General features: G+C 36.4%; 1 protein-coding gene across 2 annotated transcripts; it reads left to right on the top strand.

Annotated features, from left to right (window-relative positions):
• The first annotated feature begins 21620 nt into the window (after positions 1 to 21620).
• On the top strand, positions 21621 to 23652 carry LOC125777270 (uncharacterized). Of its 2 annotated transcripts, none has more exons than XR_007422221.1 (2): positions 21621 to 22177; positions 22275 to 23652. XR_007422221.1 is itself a non-coding variant. In XM_049451640.1 (2 exons), exons 1-2 carry the CDS (start codon positions 21800 to 21802, stop codon positions 22715 to 22717), a joined length of 840 nt encoding a protein of 279 aa, XP_049307597.1. In that variant the 5' UTR covers positions 21705 to 21799; the 3' UTR covers positions 22718 to 23652. The 2 variants fall into 2 exon arrangements, 1 of the variants encoding a protein (XP_049307597.1); XM_049451640.1 differs by having other exon boundaries at positions 21705 to 22196.
• The last annotated feature ends 307 nt before the right edge of the window (positions 23653 to 23959 follow it).

Raw genomic sequence — 23959 nt, 5'->3', positions numbered from 1 at the left:
TCGATTTCACTAAACTGCAATACTAAAAATTGATATGAGTTTTGAATATGAATTAGACAACAGTGGTGAATATAGTACGATCCATGTATTGTCAACTTCGATATTCACTCCTCTAAGTTAAATGCTGAATGTTTTGTTATCTGGTAAGCGACGCCGATAGAGTTGATATCCATCATTTCCAGTTTGTGTTTCCGAAAGAAAAGCACGTGGATAGTGTTTCGTACATTTATTGTCAGACATACAAACCGAAAAAGGATTGTAGTGTCCGCAAATTTCATGAACCATATTGGTTTCCACCTTTTCATATTATTCTGCATCTTTCTTTACATCAGGAATTTCCGGAGAAATGATTTCATCAATTTGAACTGGTGTAACCATCATCGAAAGAAGAATGTGTGCGTGCGGAAAACTTCTATTTTGCCACTCAACAGAGTAAATTTAGCATCCAACAGCACCACATGTACGTTGCTTCAAGATAAAGTCAATCAAACATCGTAACTGTTGTTTGAAAAGTCGTGCTGTGACATCGCGACGATCGCTTGCTGATTTACCGCGATCCATAATTCCCCACGTATGTCACCGCATCTTGGGAGTACTTCTTGGCTTGCCTTGCCTTGGGCTGCCATACTTTCATGGCAAAAAGAACATCGACCGATATTAGGGCGACCTCTTGGTGGCTTCGTAACAAATTTCAATCTACAATTGACCTCTTTGTGTGAAACACACATAAAGTTTTCACTGAATAATTTTCAATAATTTTTCTTTTGAATAGCCGGAATAAAAAAGCAAGCGACCGAAATTGAACTATTCAAATAATTTACAAATCAAAATATTGAAAAACAAACAAACAAAAATTTGAAAAAAATTGTATGGAAAAAAGTCACTTTTTGGAATTATCCAATTTTCCGTCATTTCATGAAAAGTATAAGATATTTTTATTTCTAAACCTTCCTTGATCCACAACGAACAACCTCTGAACAAACATTCATTTCTTTGTATGAGAAAAGGAAAAGGGCTATTTTTAGTGGTTTTCCGGCAATTATTTGAATGTTTCTCTCCGTAAAAACTCTATCTTACTCGCAATTTTTCCTTATTTGCTCACCGTTTAGACGTACCCTGGACTACGACAAACATTTTAAAACCAAAATCAGCTCAATCGGCCCAGCCGTTCGCGAGTTTTAATCAGACTAATGAACAACAATTCATTTTTATTTACATATATACATAGATATGTATAACTACATACATACATACATATATAAATGTCTAGATAACAATCCAACTGTAATCTGAAATTTGGTTCATAACCGACTTCATCACACTTCCATGCTAAGCAATCAAACCCAAAATTGATTGATATTTGCTCTTGCCAACCATCCTCCCTTCCCGTACCGATGACCAGCCACTTGAAACCAAAAAAACATATTTGAAATTTATATTTCTACAAATATTTGACAACTTAATGCCAATGGAGCAGCGCTAAAGGGCAAAGTGAGTGACAATGCTCTCTTGCAACCCATCAGCTTCTTATCAGACTCCTAGCTTTCCATCTCTCCAGCTACTCAGCAAGTCGTTAGAGCAAAATGATATGACAAATGAGTGGCGAAGCTTCAGAGCAAAAAGAACGCACATATACAAAAAATTAAAGCGGATAAAGAAAAAGGATAATCAATACTTCAAAAAAGCTCCACAATTTATGACTGTGTAAATGTAACTATGTGCAAGTATTTGGCTATGAAATGCTAGTAACGAGCTTGGCAGCTTGCTCTGACAGCTGCAAAAAATTGTTGAAATGTCACAGCGGTTATTTGAGTAAGTTGGTTACAATGCAAACAATCGTCGCCTGGAGGGCGAGAAAGTTTAAAAGCACAAAATAAGCTTAAGGCTGTAGTTGAAAATATAGTTCTATAAATTTAAATATTGTTTTCTAAACATGTGGTGAGTAAGCGAATTAAGGAGATATTTTGGTTGGGGCTTCCATAAATTGGTACTTGAAATCTATGTTACTGTTTGTGTCGCATTAGCTAAAACTCAAAATAGACAAATGGAGTTGGTGATGTAAACAAACAACGTATCCCTCCCAAATGTCAACCTCTCTTTCATTTGGTGCCTCTGTTCAAAACAAGCAGGACTCTGACGACCAACAACGCGGAGGAAAGTCTTTCGGCTTGCCAGCCAAGAGGCAGACCGGCTGTCTAGGATCTAGGTTCGGAAGCAGAAGGCTAATCCCCTTCTCATCTTAAATTAATAAAATTACAGATATCAATGTAAACAACAAAATTATTAATACCAATTACTTAAAAACGACCTTCAGCAAGAAAACCAGATCACGAGTAGGAACATAAAACTAAACAAATTGTCTCGACTTTGCAAAGAGTTCCAGCGCTACTAACGTGCTGACTCGTGCGACACCTGACCTTATTGAAATCCGTCGCCCAGAATAAAAATGGTTTGGGTACACTTTGCGTAAGCCCGAAGATGACATTACGAGAGCAGCATTAGACTGCAAGCCTCAAGGGAACCGCAGACGAGAGAAACCTATCAATGTGCATCAAGTTGAATTAAAGTTGCAAGAATCAGGCCATTCTTGAAGACAAATCAAAACCAAAATGATTTCTCGAAGTATAAAGAGTCTGTAATTAGATTTAAGAAACTGTTAAATATTTGTGTTTTTTTTTACTTCTGACCTCGGATTGTTATCCAATGCCAATCGACCCATATTATTGGGTTAAACTGACAGTTAAAATGTAAACCAAGAGCTTGGCTTAGAGATCTAGCGAAATTGAAAACATTGGTTCTTCATGTGGCAAAACTTTATGCACACATTGAAAAGAGGCTCCAGTTTATTGTTGTATCCATTTTGTGGACTGTAATAAAGTAAGATTTGTTTTTACCATTAAAAGACTTCAATGAATGGAGTGCCGGACAACTTTTATGTAGAACAAGCCTACCAAGATTCCTACGTATAGCTGCGACACAAATTTGTTATACCCTTCAACGTATTGTTTAGTATATTAAAAACGGTTCAACTCAACTTCAAGCCATTTGCTTTGGTAGGCCAGCTGATTGGTCAGCATCAGTGTCAACATTTGTCTAACTAAGTCAAAGGGATTTTGTTTTCTTTTTAACAAACCAAGTAAAATGTGTTGGCCGGCAAGCGGATTTCCGAAACTGATATGGATACCCGGATCAAGTGATATATTTGCATGCATACACACACATACTGACATATGTGTATACATATTTATGAAATAAAAATTATGCTTAGGAGTACATTTTTACGTTTTATCACATCAACAAAGGTTTCTCTCCGACTGCGCCACAGAGAGCTCTCGGTTTTGAGGGTAAAAGTGCGCCAAAGAGCTATTGACCGTGCCAACAAATTGTTTTATGTTTCTTTGCATTTGTCGGACATAAATCATGGTGTGCGCCTGTATGCTCTACAAAAAGAAAATCAAGCAAATAGCAAAAACAAATTGGCCAAAGTAGGGAAACAAGCGTAGAAAACACTTCAAAACAATAACACAGTGGAAATGAGAACATTTGTTTGCATATCAAGCATGAAAATTGCAAATATTTCTCTGTCACATTTACTTATAATAACTTCTTAACTTTTTTAACCACGCTTTTTTATTTCCTTTTTTTTTCTTTTTTCACTCCTCAATTTGCTGAGTTTCACTTTTCTGCGCTCTTTTATTTGCGTTTGTGTAGAAATTAGTCTGTGTTTAAGGGTTTCATTGCATGCAAGTTTTTTAGGAGAGTTTACATGTATGTGTGTGTGTGTATGTCCTGAGTTTATATATACATATATACTTTGTTTGCTGCAATGCTGATACGTATTTCTGTTATTTGGATTAAGTTTTGAAGAGGGTGCGATTTTTAGATGACTTTATATACCGTTTGAAACAACACAGGTTACGTATACGCAGGGGTACGTTATATTTATTATTATTCGCCTCAAAGAAGTAGTATATAATTAGTTGAGGAAAAAAGTTTAATTTTATGATAAGCGCCTGAATTAGTTTTACAAATTCATTTTGAGATATCTATAATTTCGGACCGAATTTAGGTTAGATGCCTTTTATAAATTAATATTGAGATCAAAAAAAAATTAAAAATTAAACAAAAATTTAACAGTGTTTCCAACTATCAGAACACAGAAAAATTATTACACTTATTTGAAAACTGTAAGCTGATTGATAATTGCAAAATCTACATCATCAACTGAGCAAATTTTAATCAACTATGAGTTTAAAAACTTTAAACTTATTTTCAATACGCAAGTTGAACAATTTGTATCATTTATTAAAAATTAAATCGGAGAATACATTAAAATTAAAGAAAAACTGACGCTGTTCAGCCAACTAAAGAAAAAAATTTAACAAGTTTAAATTTATTTTAGAAATGTTTGCTTAAAATGTTTGAATTATTTTAAAATTTATACTGAGATATTTATATGTTCGAAAAATGACTAATTTGGAATCAAATTGACTTAAATTCAAAATAAACATAAATAGGAAACGTTATTTATTGGTTAAGTTCGCATAATTTTCCAAATTTAAAAGAAAGTTGCCACTTTTTTTATAAATTCTAATTTGGCTTTTATAAATTTAAATTTTGTTTTTTATAATTTTCTTTCGGCAGGTTTAGTAAGTAATATGGTTGCCATATGTTTACATTTATAATTATTATAGTTAAAAAATATGTGTATTTTCAAGTTACTTTTATTTAAAATCGAATTATTTGTTACCTATTTTATAGAAAAGATTGCCACCTGTTTACATGTAATATTTTTTTTATGTTTCTGTTAATGTATACCTTGAATAAGCAAACATAAAAAACGCATACGCACAACAAAAACGCAGAAGCAAAAAAATGAAGCAACAAAACAAGAATCTATGGTGAATTATAAATATAGACTTACAAAATAATTACTAACCAACTTTAAGGAACATTTTATTCAACAAATTTGGCATCTGAAAAAAACTACTTTTCCATTAATTTACTTAACCGATTTTTTGTAATCGATCTTCAGTAGTCGAAGTCGATTAAGAATCGATTCTTGGCATTCGAAAAATCGATTATTTTACGAGAAAACTCGATTCTCGAGTAGAATGGGAATCGAGTTTACCATCCCCACTGGCAGCCATCGCGTGCACATATAATAACCTCCGCACAATAACCACCACAAAAAAAAATGATTTTTTTTCCATGTTATTTATATGGAAAACAGAAAATTTGAAAGAGGCACCTCTTAATATTAATATTAAGAGCTCATCTTTTGAGTGACGTTGTTTTTCACATTTTCGAAAGTTTTGAGCCTATTTTTCAGTTGAAAAAAAAGGTTGCCTCAGAATGACACACCCTAATGAATATGTATGTATATTACCGGTTTCTTTTGCAAAGCTGCAACATCCGCTTGCACTGGCGGCAAATGGCCACTCTACAGCGTCATCCATGCGAACGGCGGCGGCCGTAATATATAAACCCAAATGCATGCATATTTACGAATTTTTACAGGCATTTAGAGTTCAATTACAATGCGCCATCAATCATAACCAATTCGTTTCGTGCAAAATTATTGTCCATATCATTGACCAAATGCGGCAAATGATTTAAAATGCCAGGTTTTTTAGAGTTTTAGTAGCATCGGCATTATGAAGAGGGAATGTAGGTAAATATGTATGATTGTATACAAAATAGTTGTACATTTACATTTAAGGCTCATAACAGTAAAAATATTATATTTTGAGATAGAAATCTTTTTAGGAGATCATGAAGGGGAAAGCTTTATCACAAACGTGTTTCATGAAATGTTTGGGCAAATGCAGTACGTCACAAAAAGGAACTGTAATTAGATCTTTTAACTCTGTCCATTAGAGTTCGAAGTTGAGGTGAATTTTTCGAATTAATGTGAAGTGAGAATCTAGTGGATTTAATCTTTGATGGTTACTGTTATGTTTATTTTTTAAGATTGTTGAAAATCTTTACTGCAAATCGTTAAAGACACTCGGTTTGTGTTTGTGAAAGTTTTATTAATCGCGGAGGTAACTTGAATCTTTAGAGCAACCTACTGGTATGCAGTCAGCTTGCGAACATGTAAGATCGGCTGTTTTGGAAGGTTATAGATGAAATAGTAAACGCAGAGAAGCTCTGTCTTCTTCATTAATCACTTATGCGGATTAATTTCACTTAGGCATACATTCATAATTTGTGTTAGCCATAAAGCAATTAAAGGTGGATTACCAGATTTTTGTAAATTGACGAAGCTCTATGAGCTAATCACAAATGGTGGTAGTTTCATCAATTTCGGGGTGTCTATCGAGATATTTCAATCTCAGTCTGTCAAAAACTGGACAATAGAAAAGGAAGTGACAAGATGATTACATCTTACCTTCCTCCCTAAAACTTTGAAGAAGAGCGTCCGATAGAATATTTAGCCGCAGAAAGGTTCTCGCATGCTGCTGTTGACCAGCACCTGCTGAGCTAACTGGAGGTTCAAAGATCCAACGCCAGAACGCAAGCAGACATCGATGAATCGATATGACTCCAAACGGATTGACCAAGAGTAGAGAACCGGTTGGTTACCAAAGTAAGTAAGGGTAAGTTGAAGCGAAAATATAGTAAAAGATTTGATCACAGCTAGATTATTCTAGAACCTATTGTAATAGATTAAGAACTCATATCAACTTACTTTTTTACCATTTTCATTAAACTTATTATTGGGTTAAACTTGTTATTGATTTATTATATGATTTTAGATTTTATTATATTTTTCATCTAGATGTCATGATCCGAAAGTCACGTGTTCTACTAACACAAACACAATACAATTTTGAGTTCCACTGTAAAGATACTTTAATCCGTACTCGTGTAATCTTACATCAATTGAATTGAAGATCTGCAAAGTGACTATCAAACTCTTCTAGATTTTTGACTGTACATTTTCGTCCTTCACGGAACTGGGTATAATATTTTGTTCCTGAATACAGAAACTGTTCGACTAAATTACTGAAGGTCTTCTTTCTTACTTATAGTATGAGTGATCCTTATCAATTCAGTTGCATCCTTATCAATTCAGTTTCACGAATAAAAATGATTCTCGACAAGAACTTTATTTAGATCAGTCAATTTTTTTGCTTTAGTGATCCAATCTGAACCATTTCTTCGGAAACCACTGCCTAAGAAAATAACTCATGGTGAAGATGTAGTCAAATGAAAATGCTTTTCATACAAGCACTTGATTGCAATCATTCAGTTTGTATGGCAACTAAATGCTAAATGTCTGTTACCAACTTCTTGCGGAGAAAAGAACATGTGCAAAATTTTAGAACGATATCTCTAAAACTGAGATACAGACAGATTGCCATGGCTAAATCGACTAACTTCATTAGGCTGATGATGTATAATTATATTTTCTAGGAACTCCGGCCTTTCCTTCAGGGTGTTACAAACTTCGAGGCAAATAAAAAGCCATCAACTATTCTAACTTACTGCCTTCTGTCGACTTAACTTCACTTTTCAGATACTCAACAACATTTACTATTACTGAAAATTGTGAAACTTTTACCACAACCTACCATTTCTTAACCTCAAAGCTCTTTTTGTACACATATTGTATTTCAGTTTTGATTTCCCAAAACAAATGACAGTTCGAAAGTCACAGCGTAGCAATTACTGTCACTAACAACAAAGCATCATTAATAATAAAATATGTATAATTTCTTTTCGCAAATTATATAAAAGTGTACGAAAATATAAAAACACTAACACGCACATGCATTTCACTACCGAAGGCACACTTTGCAGCATGCCACATCAGCAACAGGCAACACACGGCCGCAACAGTGCTGCCAACCATTGGCAAATCAATCACTTAAATAATCATTTCGTCTGTCGGTTATGTCAGTCAATTGTTGATGTCATAAAGTACTCTCTCATAAAAAGCGAAATATTTGAATAACTGAATGAGCAAATGAATGTGGCAAAATGAGAGCAACGCGTGCGTTTGAAAGCATAAAACCAAAAATAAAATTTATAAATGTGTGGCGTTAAATGGGTTTGGTTGTTGCCCGAGCTCTATTAATAATCACCTGTGAAGAAAAATCAGAATTCCATTTAAAATTTCGATATTGAAACGGCATTAAACAACTCGGATCCTTTGGTTAGTAATACATATGTTCAACTGCTGGGTAGGCACTTTATCAAGACATGATCACTCAAAAGAACAACCGAACGCTTGATGAGATTCATCTTAGATTCATTATGTTCTTAAATGAAGCGAATATTCTTGAAGTTGATATACTGGAACCTCTACTTAATAACTGTTGTGCTATTTACCCTTTCAAAACGTGTGCTCAAGGGCTCGGGTTTTTAAAGAAGCAAAACAGGGCAAATATATCATAAAGTATCGAGTATTTTAGAACTTATTTTCAGAGACCACTTTCTATCTCTCTTCAAACCGAGAGTTACCACTACTTCTAATCTAGCTTTACCAAATCTCTCTAGTTATAAAAGCTTCACATCGATATTTAATCAAACCATATGAGTTAATTTTAATTCTAACTATACTAAAACAACGTGTAGTCCTCGGTTTATCTCCAAAATATAAAATATCACTAAAATCCCTTCGATTGTTGCTGAACAAGAACAATCGTGTATCTTGTTACCGACCACTACTTTATTGATAAAGTTTTACTATAAGGTAGGATTCGGTCAACTTCAAATTTTAGTACATGAAACATAAAAAAGAGTAGTGCATTATAAAGAGTTATTTTTGAAGATAACTTGGTTTCCCTCTTCAAACTTTCATCGATAACCACATCTACAAATTGAAGATGGTCTCTAAGTCTTAAGCGCCTTGAAATTTTTTCAGTGAGAGCTAACCTAAACTGTAGTTTGTAAGGTACTTATGATACTAACGCAGCAGAAATATAGTCCCCGTCATTTCGATATAAAATAATGGTAAAATTTCTAAGCTAACTACCACACAAATTCAATAGTGCAAATCATTTCAATTCTAATGGATTGTTTCTGGTTCCCAAACTAGTCTGTCCACAGCTGAAAGGATGTTGTATTGATATGGTTTGGCTATAAGATCGAGTAGTCGTCTTTTATCTGATGTCTCAAAGCTCGGTAGAAAATTCGTATGCGCCTTGGTTAATCGAAGAGCAACAGTTGATCGAGTTCCCACATACTCTTGCACCGCAGCAATCAGATTTTTTACCCAAAAAATTTTAAATTTTTTTATGCAAACTTCGAGCTCTGCCAAAGTTGCTAATTTTTATGACAATCGATAATTTTGTACGAAACAATAATAACGGGTGATTTTTTTGAGGTTAGGATTTTCATGCATTAGTATTTGACAGATCACGTGGGATTTCAGACATGGTGTCAAAGAGAAAGATGCTCAGTATGCTTTGACATTTCATCATGAATAGACTTACTAACGAGCAACGCTTGCAAATCATTGAATTTTATTACCAAAATCAGTGTTCGGTTCGAAATGTGTTTATCGACAAATTTTGTTCAGCGATGAGGCTCATTTCTGGTTGAATGGCTACGTAAATAAGCAAAATTGCCGCATTTGGGGTGAAGAGCAACCAGAAGCCGTTCAAGAACTGCCCATGCATCCCGAAAAATGCACTGTTTGGTGTGGTTTGTACGCTGGTGGAATCATTGGACCGTATTTTTTCAAAGATGCTGTTGGACGCAACGTTACGGTGAATGGCGATCGCTATCGTTCGATGCTAACCAACTTTTTGTTGCCAAAAATGGAAGAACTGAACTTGGTTGACATGTGGTTTCAACAAGATGGCGCTACATGCCACACAGCTCGCGATTCTATGGCCATTTTGAGGGAAAACTTCGGACAACAATTCATCTCAAGAAATGGACCCGTAAGTTGGCCACCAAGATCATGCGATTTAACGCCTTTAGACTATTTTTGTGGGGCTACGTCAAGTCTAAAGTCTACAGAAATAAGCCAGCAACTATTCCAGCTTTGGAAGACAACATTTCCGAAGAAATTCGGGCTATTCCGGCCGAAATGCTCGAAAAAGTTGCCCAAAATTGGACTTTCCGAATGGACCACCTAAGACGCAGCCGCGGTCAACATTTAAATGAAATTATCTTCAAAAAGTAAATGTCATGAACCAATCTAACGTTTCAAATAAAGAACCGATGAGATTTTGCAAATTTTATGCGTTTTTTTTTTAAAAAAGTTATCAAGCTCTTAAAAAATCACCCTTTAACATTACGGGTCGCATAACCATAATCTGATGGTTTGGACAGCTTAAGAGATGACAGATGCATTCAGATATTCGAAGATTTGGTAGATAGCTAGACATCGCGGAAGCTGGTGAGTTATTTGCCTTCAGTAAGACTATGAAGATCCAAGGCTCGTCGGCCTTCATGCTGTGAGGTTGAGAATCTTATCCGATTGCAAATGGTATAAGACGAGGTGTTGTTTGATCCCCATTTTCTAGCACAAGGATTAAACAGATGGGAACGTCCGGTGTGTTTTACGTGGGTACCTGCTCACGAAACCCTTACTCCACGGCGCTCAAAAGCACAGCGGATCAAATCAATGCATTGATCAGCGCCCTGAGAATGCTAAACATTTTCAGTACCAATAGGCAGTGTGGAATGGACACACTAACCACCTTGGTCGGGTTCGAGGCCCATCTAAATCCTCTGCCGTGCTTTGGGTCCGGCACCCGGTTGCAATGCAACTCCACATTCAACTGACAAAGTCAGTTCTTCCCGCGATTTGGGTTTCAACCACAACCACCACGATACTCCCCGAGGGGCCAGTCCGCATGAGCAGGTTGGAGTTACCTCCAAGGGCTCCTGCTCCCCGTGGTACCAGAATTAAGTCTCCAGTCAGACCTCGTAGCCGAAACTACTACCAGTTAAGCTTCCATACTGCTCTGGACTGGTGGCCAGGGGTTGGACCCCATACATACATCACTTACACACACCAATCATACAAAAAAAACTAAAAACCCTAATTTCCAGCTAACCGCCTTCGCCGCTTAAATAATTCACGCGCAAACGACCAAAACAAATGGGAAGTCATATTTTCAGATATCCCACTGAACAGGTGAGAATAAAAATTAAAAGCCAAGGCAAATCTTTATTGGCCACAAGGCGATTTGCTGAGTTATAAGTTCGAATTACAGGAGTTCTATTATATTTTATTACATATGGCTTTACAAATTACTGCATATTGTTGTACAAGTATAACCTAACATAACCTAAAAAAGTTTGTTTTGTGAACTTGTGGAGCAGCTACAATCAAGTGCATAAATATAGCTGGATTGTAATCGTTCTCTAGAAATATCTAATCCGAAGATTTGTTGTAGGTTTTCTAGGCATTTAAAGGCGTAATTCCGCTGCCATAGATTGAATAATTATCGTAGAGCTATTTTAGTGCGTAAGCAGAGATAGCGGGTGCGTTTATTATGCCTCAATGAGTAAAGCTGATGACAAAATCTTTCTGAATTCCATTCTCTTTCCACTTAAGTCTCTTTTAAACCACTGACACCACACATACTTTAACGAAATTAATGGCTTACAGCTACCCAGTAAGTGATTTTCCTTCGCCAAGACTCTTATTACTCTATTAGCGAAATAAAGATTTATATATTTGTTCGTTGCTTGCATACCATCTCGCTTTTTATTACAATCAAACTATCAATATCAATCTTCACATATCCTGCGGACATTTGGAGGATAAAGTGCAGTCGAGGAGACACACATTATGAGGTTGATGAAGTTAAACGAAGTAGTTGGTTTTGTGTGAAAAAACAAGCGCATGCACACAAATCCGAAAGGATCAAAAAGGACATTAGTAGCTCAAATATCTTTTTGATTTGCCGCAATTGCGATAAATATTTAAACTGAAATGCGGAAGTATATGAAAAATTAAGAAGACCAAGGATGAATGAATTACATTTGTGGTAGTTTTATTTATTTTTTGTGCTACTATTTAGTTAAATTCCAACGGCTTTCGAACACTGGAAATAAGCAAACAACCACATAATCTGTATACAAGACCTAGGTTGGTCAAAGTTGGTTATTATATCATACCGCATTTTGTTGTTGTTTACTTAATCACGTAACCACATAACCCGATAACCACTTTATCGTGAACAGCCCAAATGTAAATTTAATTTAATTTTTTTTTTTTTCTAGAAATGCAGAAAGTTACTACAACACCCTTCACAAATATAAAAGATTCTTTACAATAACTTCATTTCGATTTTTCAGTTTGCATGACAGCTATTTAAGTGATCCGATCTGAACAATTTTTCATAGCTTAGACCATTGTCGTACACAATATTCCATGCAAAATTTCGAGAAATATCCAATATCTATAAATAAATATCTATAATAATCTATATATAAAAGCACTTGATTCCGATTATTAAATTCGTATGGCAGTTAAATAATTTGATGTTCTCTATCGGCGGTTACGATAAGTCCTTATGGAGAAAAATATGTGTAAAAATTTCAGATCGATGTCTTAAAAACTGAGGGACTAGCTCACGTTCCTACAGAGGAACATAGCTTAATCGTCATAGCACTACTTCTTGATAAATTATAATAATATACTCGTAATATATACATATATTTTATAAGACAACGCTTCTTTTTGGGTTTTATAGTATAAGCTTTATGAGTATTTTAAAATTTTAAAAATTCATATTAATTACAGTAAAAAATGGTTGTCAAATTGGCAATAAATTCTCGCAAAATAATATTTGCTTTTTTTCTCTCTAACTTTCCAATTCACCAGCTAAAAATACACGTTCTTGCGCATTGATTTTCGCTGTGCGTCACCCTTCTTAATGCAATCACAACGCGCCGCTGTCTTGACGCCTCTCCAAGTTCGACCTTCAACGTTTAGCTTGCCTCACTTGACGCAAGTGTCGCTGCACGTCCATATCGACAGATTCCCAGCGGATAAATTCATATAAAAGGTGATTTTTTAAGAGCTTGATAACTTTTTAAAAAAAAAAAACGCATAAAATTTGCAAAATCTCATCGGTTCTTTATTTGAAACGTTAGATTGGTTCATGACATTTACTTTTTGAAGATAATTTCATTTAAATGTTGACCGCGGCTGCGTCTTAGGTGGTCCATTCGGAAAGTCCAATTTTGGGCAACTTTTTCGAGCATTTCGGCCGGAATAGCCCGAATTTCTTCGGAAATGTTGTCTTCCAAAGCTGGAATAGTTGCTGGCTTATTTCTGTAGACTTTAGACTTGACGTAGCCCCACAAAAAATAGTCTAAAGGCGTTAAATCGCATGATCTTGGTGGCCAACTTACGGGTCCATTTCTTGAGATGAATTGTTGTCCGAAGTTTTCCCTCAAAATGGCCATAGAATCGCGAGCTGTGTGGCATGTAGCGCCATCTTGTTGAAACCACATGTCAACCAAGTTCAGTTCTTCCATTTTTGGCAACAAAAAGTTTGTTAGCATCGAACGATAGCGATCGCCATTCACCGTAACGTTGCGTCCAACAGCATCTTTGAAAAAATACGGTCCAATGATTCCACCAGCGTACAAACCACACCAAACAGTGCATTTTTCGGGATGCATGGGCAGTTCTTGAACGGCTTCTGGTTGCTCTTCACCCCAAATGCGGCAATTTTGCTTATTTACGTAGCCATTCAACCAGAAATGAGCCTCATCGCTGAACAAAATTTGTCGATAAAAAAGCGGATTTTCTGCCAACTTTTCTAGGGCCCATTCACTGAAAATTCGACGTTGTGGCAGATCGTCGGCTTCAGTTCTTGCACGAGCTGTATTTTTACGGTTTTACACCAAGATCTTTGCGTAAAATCTTCCATGTGGTCGAATAACACAAACCCAATTGCTGCGAACGGCGACGAATCGACATTTCACGGTCTTCAGCCACACTCTCAGAAACAGACGCAATATTCTCTTCTGTACGCACTGTACGCATTCGTGTGGTTGGTTTAATGTCCAATAAAGTAAACTGAGTGCGAAACTTGGTCACAATCGCATTAATTGTTTGCTCACTTGGTCGATTATGTAGACCATAAATCGGACGTAAAGCGCGAAACACATTTCGAACCGAACACTGATTTTGGTAATAAAATTCAATGATTTGCAAGCGTTGCTCGTTAGTAAGTCTATTCATGATGAAATGTCAAAGCATACTGAGCATCTTTCTCTTTGACACCATGTCTGAAATCCCACGTGATCTGTCAAATACTAATGCATGAAAATCCTAACCTCAAAAAAATCACCCTTTACTTATTCATTCCGATTCATTGCTTTTGTAGTCGCCCATCGCCCATACGGAAACGCCTTCTCCTATTTGCTCATGCAGCGCCTTTTTATTTTTGTCCTTGCAATTTACTGAGTAAATGTTTTGATATTTGTGTTCTGGGGCGCGGTGTATATATAATATATTTAGATATGAATTGCTTAAACCAGCACAGCTTCCACTTAGAGAGCATTTCTCTATGCCACACTCCGCTATCACATCGTTTCCTGGCTGAGAGTGGAGAATTTCCGGGTTATGTTTCAATTGCTTTTTGCTTAGCTTTTGATTTGAGTTGTAGGTTTTATTGCCTTGTTTTTTTTATATCGTCTGCCTATCTAATAAATAAAATTTCCATGTCACAATGTTAGTTATCGTATTCCTCCGAAACGGCTTTACCGATTTTTACCAAATTTAGTAGGTCTGAGAATCGTCTACTATCTACTTTTCATACTCCTAAGCGATAAAGGTTGATAACCCGAAATTTTTTTTTGTTTTTATTTTTTTATAATATGGCATTAAAAAAGACATGCAACCCTAAAGTTTATCACCAACTTTATTTTTATACTCTCGCAACAAAAGTTGCTAAGGAGAGTATTATAGTTTTGTTCACATAACGGTTGTTTGTAAGTCCTAAAACTAAAAGAGTCAGATATAGGGTTATATATACCAAAGTGATCAGGGTGACATGTAGAGTTGAAATCCGGATGTCTGTCTGTCCGTCTGTCCGTCCGCCCGTCTGACCGTCCGTGCAAGCTGTAACTTGAGTATAAATTGAGATATCATCATGAAACTTGGTACACGTATTTCTTGGGTCCATAAGAAGGTTAAGTTCGAAGATGAGCAAAATCGGTTCATTGCCACGCCCACAAAATGGCGAAAACCGAAAACCTATAAAGTGTCATAACTAAGCCATAAATAAAGATATTAAAGTGAAATTTGGCGCAAAGGATCGCATTAAGGAGAAACATATTTGGACGTAATTTTTTTGGAAAAGTGGGTGTGGCCCCGCCCCCTTCTAAGGTTTTTGTACATATCTCGGAAATTACTATAGCTATGTCAACCAAACTCTATAGAGTCGTTTCCTTCAGGCATTTCCATATACAGTTCAAAAATGGAAGAAATCGGATAGTAATCACACCCACCTCCCATACAAAGGTTATTTTGAAAATCACTAAAAGTGCGTTAACCGACTAACAAAAAACGTCAGAAACACTAAATTTTACGGAAAAAATGGCAGAAGAAAGCTGCACCCAGGCTTTTTTTAAAAATTGAAAATGGGCGTGGCGTCGCCCACTTATGGACCAAAAACCATATCTCAGGAATTACTAGATCGATTTCAATTAAATTCGGTATATAATATTTGCTTAACACCCTGATGACATGTACGAAATATGGGTTAAATCGGTTTACAACCACGCCTTCTTCCACTATAACGCTATTTCGAATTCCATCTGATGCCTTCTCTGTATAATACGAGTATATACATACATTAGGAACCAATGATGATAGCGGAATAAAACTTTACACAAATACGGTATTTGAGCTGAGGTATCACGCTTAAAAAAATATGTAAATGACGGATAATGAATTCTCGATTATCACTTTATCATGCGAGAATATAAAATGTTCGGTGACACCCGAACTTAGCCCTTCCTTACTTGTTTTATAGCCATTTTAGTAATGTAAATTTCATCCCGCTCGATAACTGATCAATTATGGTGTTTTTAACTGCGCTTCCTGATATATGCGCCTTTATTGGTGAGTGAAATGCCACACTATACCATAGACTGAAGTCGGTCTCCTGTTTTAATCACACAATAAGACTTCTCCCAGTCCCTTCACAGTTTTCGGCCGTCATTATTGTTTATGTATCAAGTATAGAAGTAACGTTTAAAATTATTATATTGGTATTTCAGTGTAACCCTCATATTAACTATTAATTATTACTATTTCATTCATACTAATACAATTATTAATTTTAAGTGTATTTAGCACGATAAGTTCTTCTTCTTCTTTACTGGCGTAGACACCGCTTACGCGATTATAGCCGAGTCAACAACAGCGCGCCAGTCGATTCTTCTCTTCGCTACGTGGCGCCAATTGGATATTCCAAGCGAGGCCAGGTCCTTCTCCACTTGGTCCTTCCACCGGAGGTGAGGTCTTCCTCTTCCTCTGCTTCCCGCGGCGGGTACTGCGTCGAATACTTTCAGAGCTGGAGAGTTTTCATCCAGCTAAAGTGAGAAGGCGAAACATCCCATGCATAGGGTTGTGCGCTGGGCTTGGGAGCCGCCACGTAAAAAAACACCCCCAATGAAAAACAGCACGATAAGTTCAGTTAATAAAATTTTAGTTAAACAAGTGATTTACATAATCTTGCTAAGCGCATAACTCAACAACGGCTGCACCAATTTGGCCAATTCTTTTTTTAAATGTTCGCTGAAGTTAAGAAATGGCTTTTATGGCAAGAATAATTCAAAGTTAATAATTGCCGGAAAATCCCTAAAAACAGCAATGCTAAGGCTAGAGAACGGCTCCACCAATTTTGATGAAATTTGCAGAGGTTGTTCGTTGTGGATCGAGGAAATTTAGAAATAAAAAAACCTTATAATTTTCATGGGGAAAAGTATGAAAATTGGAAAACTCCAAAAATTAACTTTTTTCCACAGAAATTTTTTTCTTAATTTTTTGTTTTGTTTTTCATTATTTTGATTTTTAAATTATTTGAATCGTTCAATTTCGGTCACTTGCTTTTTATTCCGGCTATTCAAAAGAAAATTATAGAAAATTATTCAGTGAAAACTTTATATTATATGTGTTTGATATAAAAAGATCAATTAGAGTTTGAAATTTCTTACGAATATCCGTCGGCGTTCTTTTTGTCATCAACGTATGGCAGCCCAAGACACATGAACGAGTACTCACGGGATGCGATGACATATGTGTATGTGAAATTAAGAATCTCGGTCAATCAGCAAACGAGCGTCACAATGTTACAGCACGACATTTTAAACAGCTAAGCAATATAGCATGAATGTGAAATAAAAAAGAAAGAAAACCAAAAAATTAAGTGACAGCGCAGCCACAATGCTGAAATTCACAACAGCTGTCATTGAGAGCATAGAAAAAACCAACATCAACCCAGTGACTCAGTAAAAACGAACGGGGAATCTAAATTAATTAACCGAATGCGAACAAATTGCTGCTGGCGGAGCGATAAATGCATATGCATGCGCCGGGGACTAAAGTTGTGAAATAGAGCAATCGGAAGTGGCAAGTGGATGGAGCGTAGAGAAAATGCGAAGAGAGAGGAAGGTTGGAAGCAAAACAAGCAAATTGTATTCCCGCAAATATGCAGCGAGTTTTGCAATGCCCGCGCGAGGAGCTAAACGTGATTGCGCAAATGTGATGCCGATAATGACCCCGTTATATATGCGCTTACACACAAATACATACATAGACATACAAATTAATTCCCGTAACGAGGGAATTTAAAAAAAATATATATTTTACATCCGCGAACGCGCGGATTAAATAAAAACGCTTGTGGTTATTCTGGATTGTAAGATACAAATCAAATCTTTATTTCTAAAATACTAGTATTTATACAATTTGGTTTTATTTACTTAAGGTTAGAGCTGAAGTGTAAGCATCACCTTGGTTGAGTCCAGAACAAAGTGTTAAATTAAATTTTTAGCTGTGACATCAAATTCCAACGGAATGTTAAGTGGTTATTTATGATTGTTATTGTTATGCCTTCGTGTGAGGGCGAGCGATATGGATTTTTGGATACAGAACGGAAAAAGCATATCGAATTCTTAAATAATCAGAAAAGTTAATTATGTTTCTAATTTATGAGGCAGTGTAATTGCAGAGTGCAAAGATTCAATTTTGTTTACAGTTATGCTAAGGTTTCTATGCGGAGGCTATCGTTAACTTACGCATAGCTTTAGTCCCCTCTCTTGTTCGCTGCGTAACGTTAAGGGCGCTAAAATACCGGAGCTGCCAAGCCAAATGCAATTATTTTTAGACAGTTGAGGCACATGTGTAAGCAGCAACAGCAGTTGCTGTGCAGTTAGTGCTTTTACTCTCGCCTACCGATGACGTCGATCATCAAATCATTTCCTCCTCCCGCTATTTGATGCGCTCATCTCTGTTGCAATTTTTATCTCAGTAACAGCACTAAGCCAACATTATTGTTGCTGGATGTTGTTGCTGAGCTAAAAATTGCCACAGAGATGAGCGCATCAAATAGCGGGAGGAGGAAATGGTTTGATGATCGCCGGCATCGATAGGCGAGAGTAAAGGCACTAACTGCACATTTAACTATACAGTATGTATGTATGTGTGTACGAATCAAGTAAATGTTGCCATTTGGGTTGGGTTGGGTTTTATTTACGAGTGCTGTTCGATATCCAAGTTTGCATTTAAAAAGTATTTTTGAAAATAGCAGTAGATAACATAGTATAAATGATAATATTTTTTTGAAAAATATAAACAAATGAAAAATAGTAGAAAGACACAATTTTTGTAAAGATATTAATTTTAAAAAATAGTAGTAGAAATATTAACAGTTAGTAGTTTAAAAAACCTTTAAACAATGAAGACTACATTGTATAATATACTATTTTCATAACTTTGAATAAGTTTTCTGAAAATAGTAGCATATTTACTAGTGTTATATTAGGGTTATTTTGTTCATATTTAAACGAAAAATTTTCGATGGACATGTTAGCTTTCAGAAAGTATCACGAAAAATAGCAATAGAATTGGTAGTATTTATCAATTTCAGTATTAGGAAAAAGATAATAAATAAATGAACTAGTCAAAAAATGTAGAAAGGTACCATTTTTATAAAAAATCAATATTAGTAGTTTTAGTAAAAAATATTTTTTTGCTATAAGGTTGTCAAATATCTCCCCCCCGCTTTTTTGCTCTTTATTCAATGCTTTTTAAAAAATTTTACAGTGATCCGATTTAGTTTAAATATACGCCGTTTCGTATTATAATCTGTTTCCATCTAGACGGCAACTTCATAACACCCCCCTCGTAGAAGCCCCCTCCTTATTTGTGGAAAACTCGGACAGCTACTTTTCAGTTTAACACCAATAAGGGCGTTCGCCATAGACAGTAATAGGTGGTAATCACTTGGCGCTATGTCCGGGCTATATGGTGGATGCGATAAAACCTTCTATCCCATCTCCCATAGGTTCTGACGAGTCATTAACGAAGTGTGTGGTCTGGCGTTGTTATGGTGGAACGCTACACCTTTCCTGTTGGCAAATTCTGGACGCTTCTCGTCTAATGCCTGCTTCAAGCGCTCCAGTTGTTCGCAGTTGATTTTACAATTAAGCGTCTGGCCATATGGTAACAGCTCATAGTAGATGATTTCCTACCACTCCCACAAAACACACAGTAAAGCCTTCCTTTGCCACTGTTTGGGACGATTCACCGGCCTTCGACTACGACCGCTTTCGCTTAATATTGTAGTATGTGATCCATTTTTCGTCGCCAGTCACCATCCGCTTCAAAAATGGTTTGGCGACTAACTCCCATCTTCTGGGCGATACCACGAGATGCCTGATGCCGGTCTAACTCGATGTTTTCCATGATTTGATCGGTATTCGTCGCCACAGGTCTTCCGCCGGCTGGCTTATTCATGATATCGTTTTCACCTGCTCTGAATCGTCGAAACATTTCCTCAGCAGTTCGAAGTTAGAGAGTACAATCCCCCAAAACACCTTTCATCTCACGGAACGCTTCTCTATCGGATTTGCCTTTAATGAAGGAAAGCTTTAAAATAGCGCGAATTTCGGCTTGCTTTCGAGTGAACTCTATGTTTACACGTCTATAACTGTTGAACACAAACAAACTAATCATGCATAGCGTCGTTTTGTAGGTTAGGTAAAGACCTTTCAAAGATGTATAGTATTGTCAGATACAAGCTCTGTATCGCTTTATACATAGTCACGAAATTCAAAAGACAAAAGGGCGGAAGGGAAATATTTGACAACCTAATATCAAATAATAGTATTTTTCGTAGTAGCAGTTTTTAGTTAAATAAGTTATAATTTCTTAATTTAGTAATACAAAGCGAATAGTTCGAAAATATATTTATAAAATTTGTTTTTTTTTCAAGGTCTGATTTTGAACCCAGTCTTAGTCAAGATGAAATAGCATCGTTTTTTTAGAAAGATAAAGAACGACAGAGGTATTTTTAGCATATGGATGAACAGCTTTGATGGCAATATATAGACAAACATATCCACTTATGAAAAAGGTGCCTATTATAAGGCTTAACTACGCTTTATTTTCAAAAATTTCTAAACAAAAAAGCAATTGGCATGTGGCTCGTGTGAGTATTCGTGCAGTTGGAGGTGTCAACAGACGGGGAACAGTTGTAAAGCCAAAGTAGAATTTTGTGTTGGTTTGTGACCTACATAAATTTTGCCGCTAGAGGGCGAGGTGACTATACGTATAATAAACAACTCTGCCTAAACTAATTAATTAAATCTATTGTTTATTTAATTAATTATACTCAAATTTTCTACATAAATTAAGTGTTTAAGTCACATAAGCTCACGTTCATTGCAAGAAATATTAAGTAGCATCATGCCGCCTTGCAACCACACAGGTATAACCAAACTTTATTGTCTCACGTGTAATGAGTACATTAAAGGAAATACATCCAGAATCCAATGTAGTGTTTGTGAAAAATGGATTCATGCTAAATGCCTGAATATTACGAAAGATCAATTCTCCACGCGGGTCAGTGAAATAAGAAGTGGGGTACTGAAATGGAAATGTGCATTGTGTGTCTCCGAGACAAGTGTAATCGTATCTGAGGACATGCTGGATGGCACCGAGGAGCCCGACACTGATGATATGGGTTCCATTACTGATAAAATCGATAAACTACTTAGTAAGCATATTGAAGGTCTTAAACTTGATTTGGATAAAAAGTTCAGTAATTTTAAGAAGGATATTGAAAGCAAGCTGTCAACCTTAAGATCTGATATGGCCAAAATCTCAAAACAAAATAATTCGCTAACCAATCATTGCTCGTCATTGGACAAGAGGATTACCCAGGTCGAGGAAAGTTTAAAAATACTACATTGGAGGCTCTTATGACTGAAGACGTTATAGCTGAGATAAATGAGCGTAAAAGACGCGAAGCAAATGTCATCTAGATGGGGATCACTGAGTCCAGCAAGGCTTCTGGACAGGAACGTTTGGAGGATGATCGTGCAGCACTATCAACGATACTACCTCCAGAACTCTCAGTCAAGATCCCGGACTACAAATTGCGTCGTCTTGGGCATCCAAATGCTGGTCGTAATCGTCCACTGTTGGTCGAAACGACGTCCGTAGTTGAAGCTAGAACTATTTTGAAAACCAAAGCACCAGATAACTCACGTATAGCTTTTAAGTCCGACTTAACTCAAGCACAGCTTTCCTATCTCAAGAATCTTCGCTCTAAACTAGACTCACTGGCAGAGAATGGCACAACTAAGAAAACAATTAAATACGTACATGGAAAACCAAAAATCGTCGACAAGAATTTTCGCGCGTTCATTGAGGAAAAAACAACCCGTAATTCTACAGTTCTACTATCAGAACACGAGAGGTCTCAGAACTAAACTAAGTAAATTCTTAACAGCCTCAGCGTGCAGTCAATCAGATGTCTTGTGCATAACGGAATCATGGCTTCAAACGTCAATAGCGGATGGTGAAGTTGTCGACAGGTCTTATAATATCTTTAGAAAGAATAGGGATCCTATGATCGGTGGTTTTAAACGTGGAGGGGGAGTCTTCATTGCAGTAAAGCGTTCCATTCAGTCTGAGCTAGTTATCATAAACAACAACACCCTGGAACAGGTATTTATTAAAATTAAAGGTAACAATACAGATATTGTCATTGGTTGTATATATATTCCTCCCCTGTCCTCTGTTGACACATATTTGCTCCATATAGATTCGTTGTCATATATCCGTGACAAACTACCGGATGCGAGTCTACTGATCATAGGTGACTATAATCTTCCCAGCAGTATATCAAGGACAGAATGCACCAAAATAATCTACGAAAATCTATCCATGCTTGGATGCCAGCAATTCAATAATGTCCTAAGTAATCACCACAAAACCCTGGACTTGTGCTTCAGCAATGCTGGTATCGTCCTATTTAAAACACCAGCTATCATCGAGGAAGATAAACTTCACCCAGCAATAGATATTACCCTTGAGTTTAACACGCATCTTAGACCAGAAGTGTCATCAAGTTATGTATTCAAGAAAGCAGATTATGACAGCTTAAATAATTTTTTCATCAGAACTAATTGGACCGATCTCTCCAAAATTGATTATATAGATGATAAATTGAATTGGTTTTACCAAAAGGCGTTACGAAGGCGTTGATAAATTCGTCCCACTACACGCTAAAAAAACCCAGTAACTATCGGTGTTGGTTTACCTTGGAACTTATACGTAAAATAAAATTAAAAAACAAGGCACACGCAATCTACAAACAAAGAAGCAAAAGACTCAACTATAATAGGTTCGCCAGTTTAAGACACGAGTGTAAAGCATTAAGTGCTAGATGTTACCGGAATTATGTGATCCAGGTGGAAGACTCCATCAAAACAGACACCCAAGCCTTCTGGAAATTCATCAAGAACAAAAAAAAAATAATACAGAGATACCGGCGAAAGTACATTGGAACAATTCAACAGCGAACACTGGAGAAGATATTAGTAACTTATTTGCATCTTTCTTTGAGGGTACCTATACATCCACTGATGCTGAATACACACAAGATTCAGAGGCCGTACATGCAGCTCCAACTAATCATGACGGCTATTTCGGAACAAACTGCAACTTATCCGACATGGATGCTACCTTTGACGTCGTCTTCAAACAGCTAACATTACTTGATATAAATAAAGACGCAGGCCCCGATGGACTACCAAATATTTTTCTTCGAGGTTGTGCGGTAGGACTCTGTGAGCCAATATCTCGTATATTTAGTAAATCGCTATCACAAGGAATTTTCCGAAAATGTTGGAAAAAGTCATACGTCTGTCCAATACACAAATCTGGACATAGATCTGATGTCAAAAACTACCGTCCAATTTGCATCCAATCGTCACTAGCAAAGTCTTAACACAAGTGGCAGCGTCATTCAAGGATATTATCATCACCCGTCAGCATGGGTTTGTTGGCAGAAGATCCACAACAACCAATCTGTTTGTTTATGTTAATTACATACTTGAGTCTATGAATGCTGGTACTAGTGTTCATGCAGTGTACACTGACTTCAGTAAGGCATTCGACAAAGTTGACCATGATACATTATTGATTTTTTTTTTTTTTTTTTTTTATTTCAGTGCCATTGTAACTAGTTAACATAATATAAATTAACGAACAATTTGTTTTGCTTATTGTATAGATACTATAAAAGAATTAATGGTGCTCTGCGTATAAATTGCAGAGAATCTGGTTACTGTATAAGGTGATACGGTTTTTTGCGCTTAAGCCTTTCTTTCCATTCACTTCGAGTGACAAGAGCCCTGGCTTCCGTGTTCACATGGTCAGAAAATCTTTTCCCGTGAGACTTTGTACACTTTTTGATTAATGCGGCTACTGCGTTAATTCCGAAAT

The sequence above is a fragment of the Bactrocera dorsalis genome, chromosome 3 (assembly GCF_023373825.1).
Source record: "Bactrocera dorsalis isolate Fly_Bdor chromosome 3, ASM2337382v1, whole genome shotgun sequence".
Classification (NCBI taxonomy): domain Eukaryota; kingdom Metazoa; phylum Arthropoda; class Insecta; order Diptera; family Tephritidae; genus Bactrocera; species Bactrocera dorsalis.
The sequence above is the reverse complement of the archived record's forward strand: the minus strand, read 5'-3'. Positions and strand labels throughout refer to the sequence as shown.

Excerpts from the sequence above, each read along its gene's own strand:
- LOC125777270 (XM_049451640.1), top strand. The coding sequence starts at position 21,800 with ATGGCACAACTAAGAAAACAATTAAATACGTACATGGAAAACCAAAAA. Across the intron at positions 22,197-22,274 it reads GGTATTTATTAAAATTAAAG|ATTCGTTGTCATATATCCGT; the intron begins GTAACAATACAG and ends TGCTCCATATAG.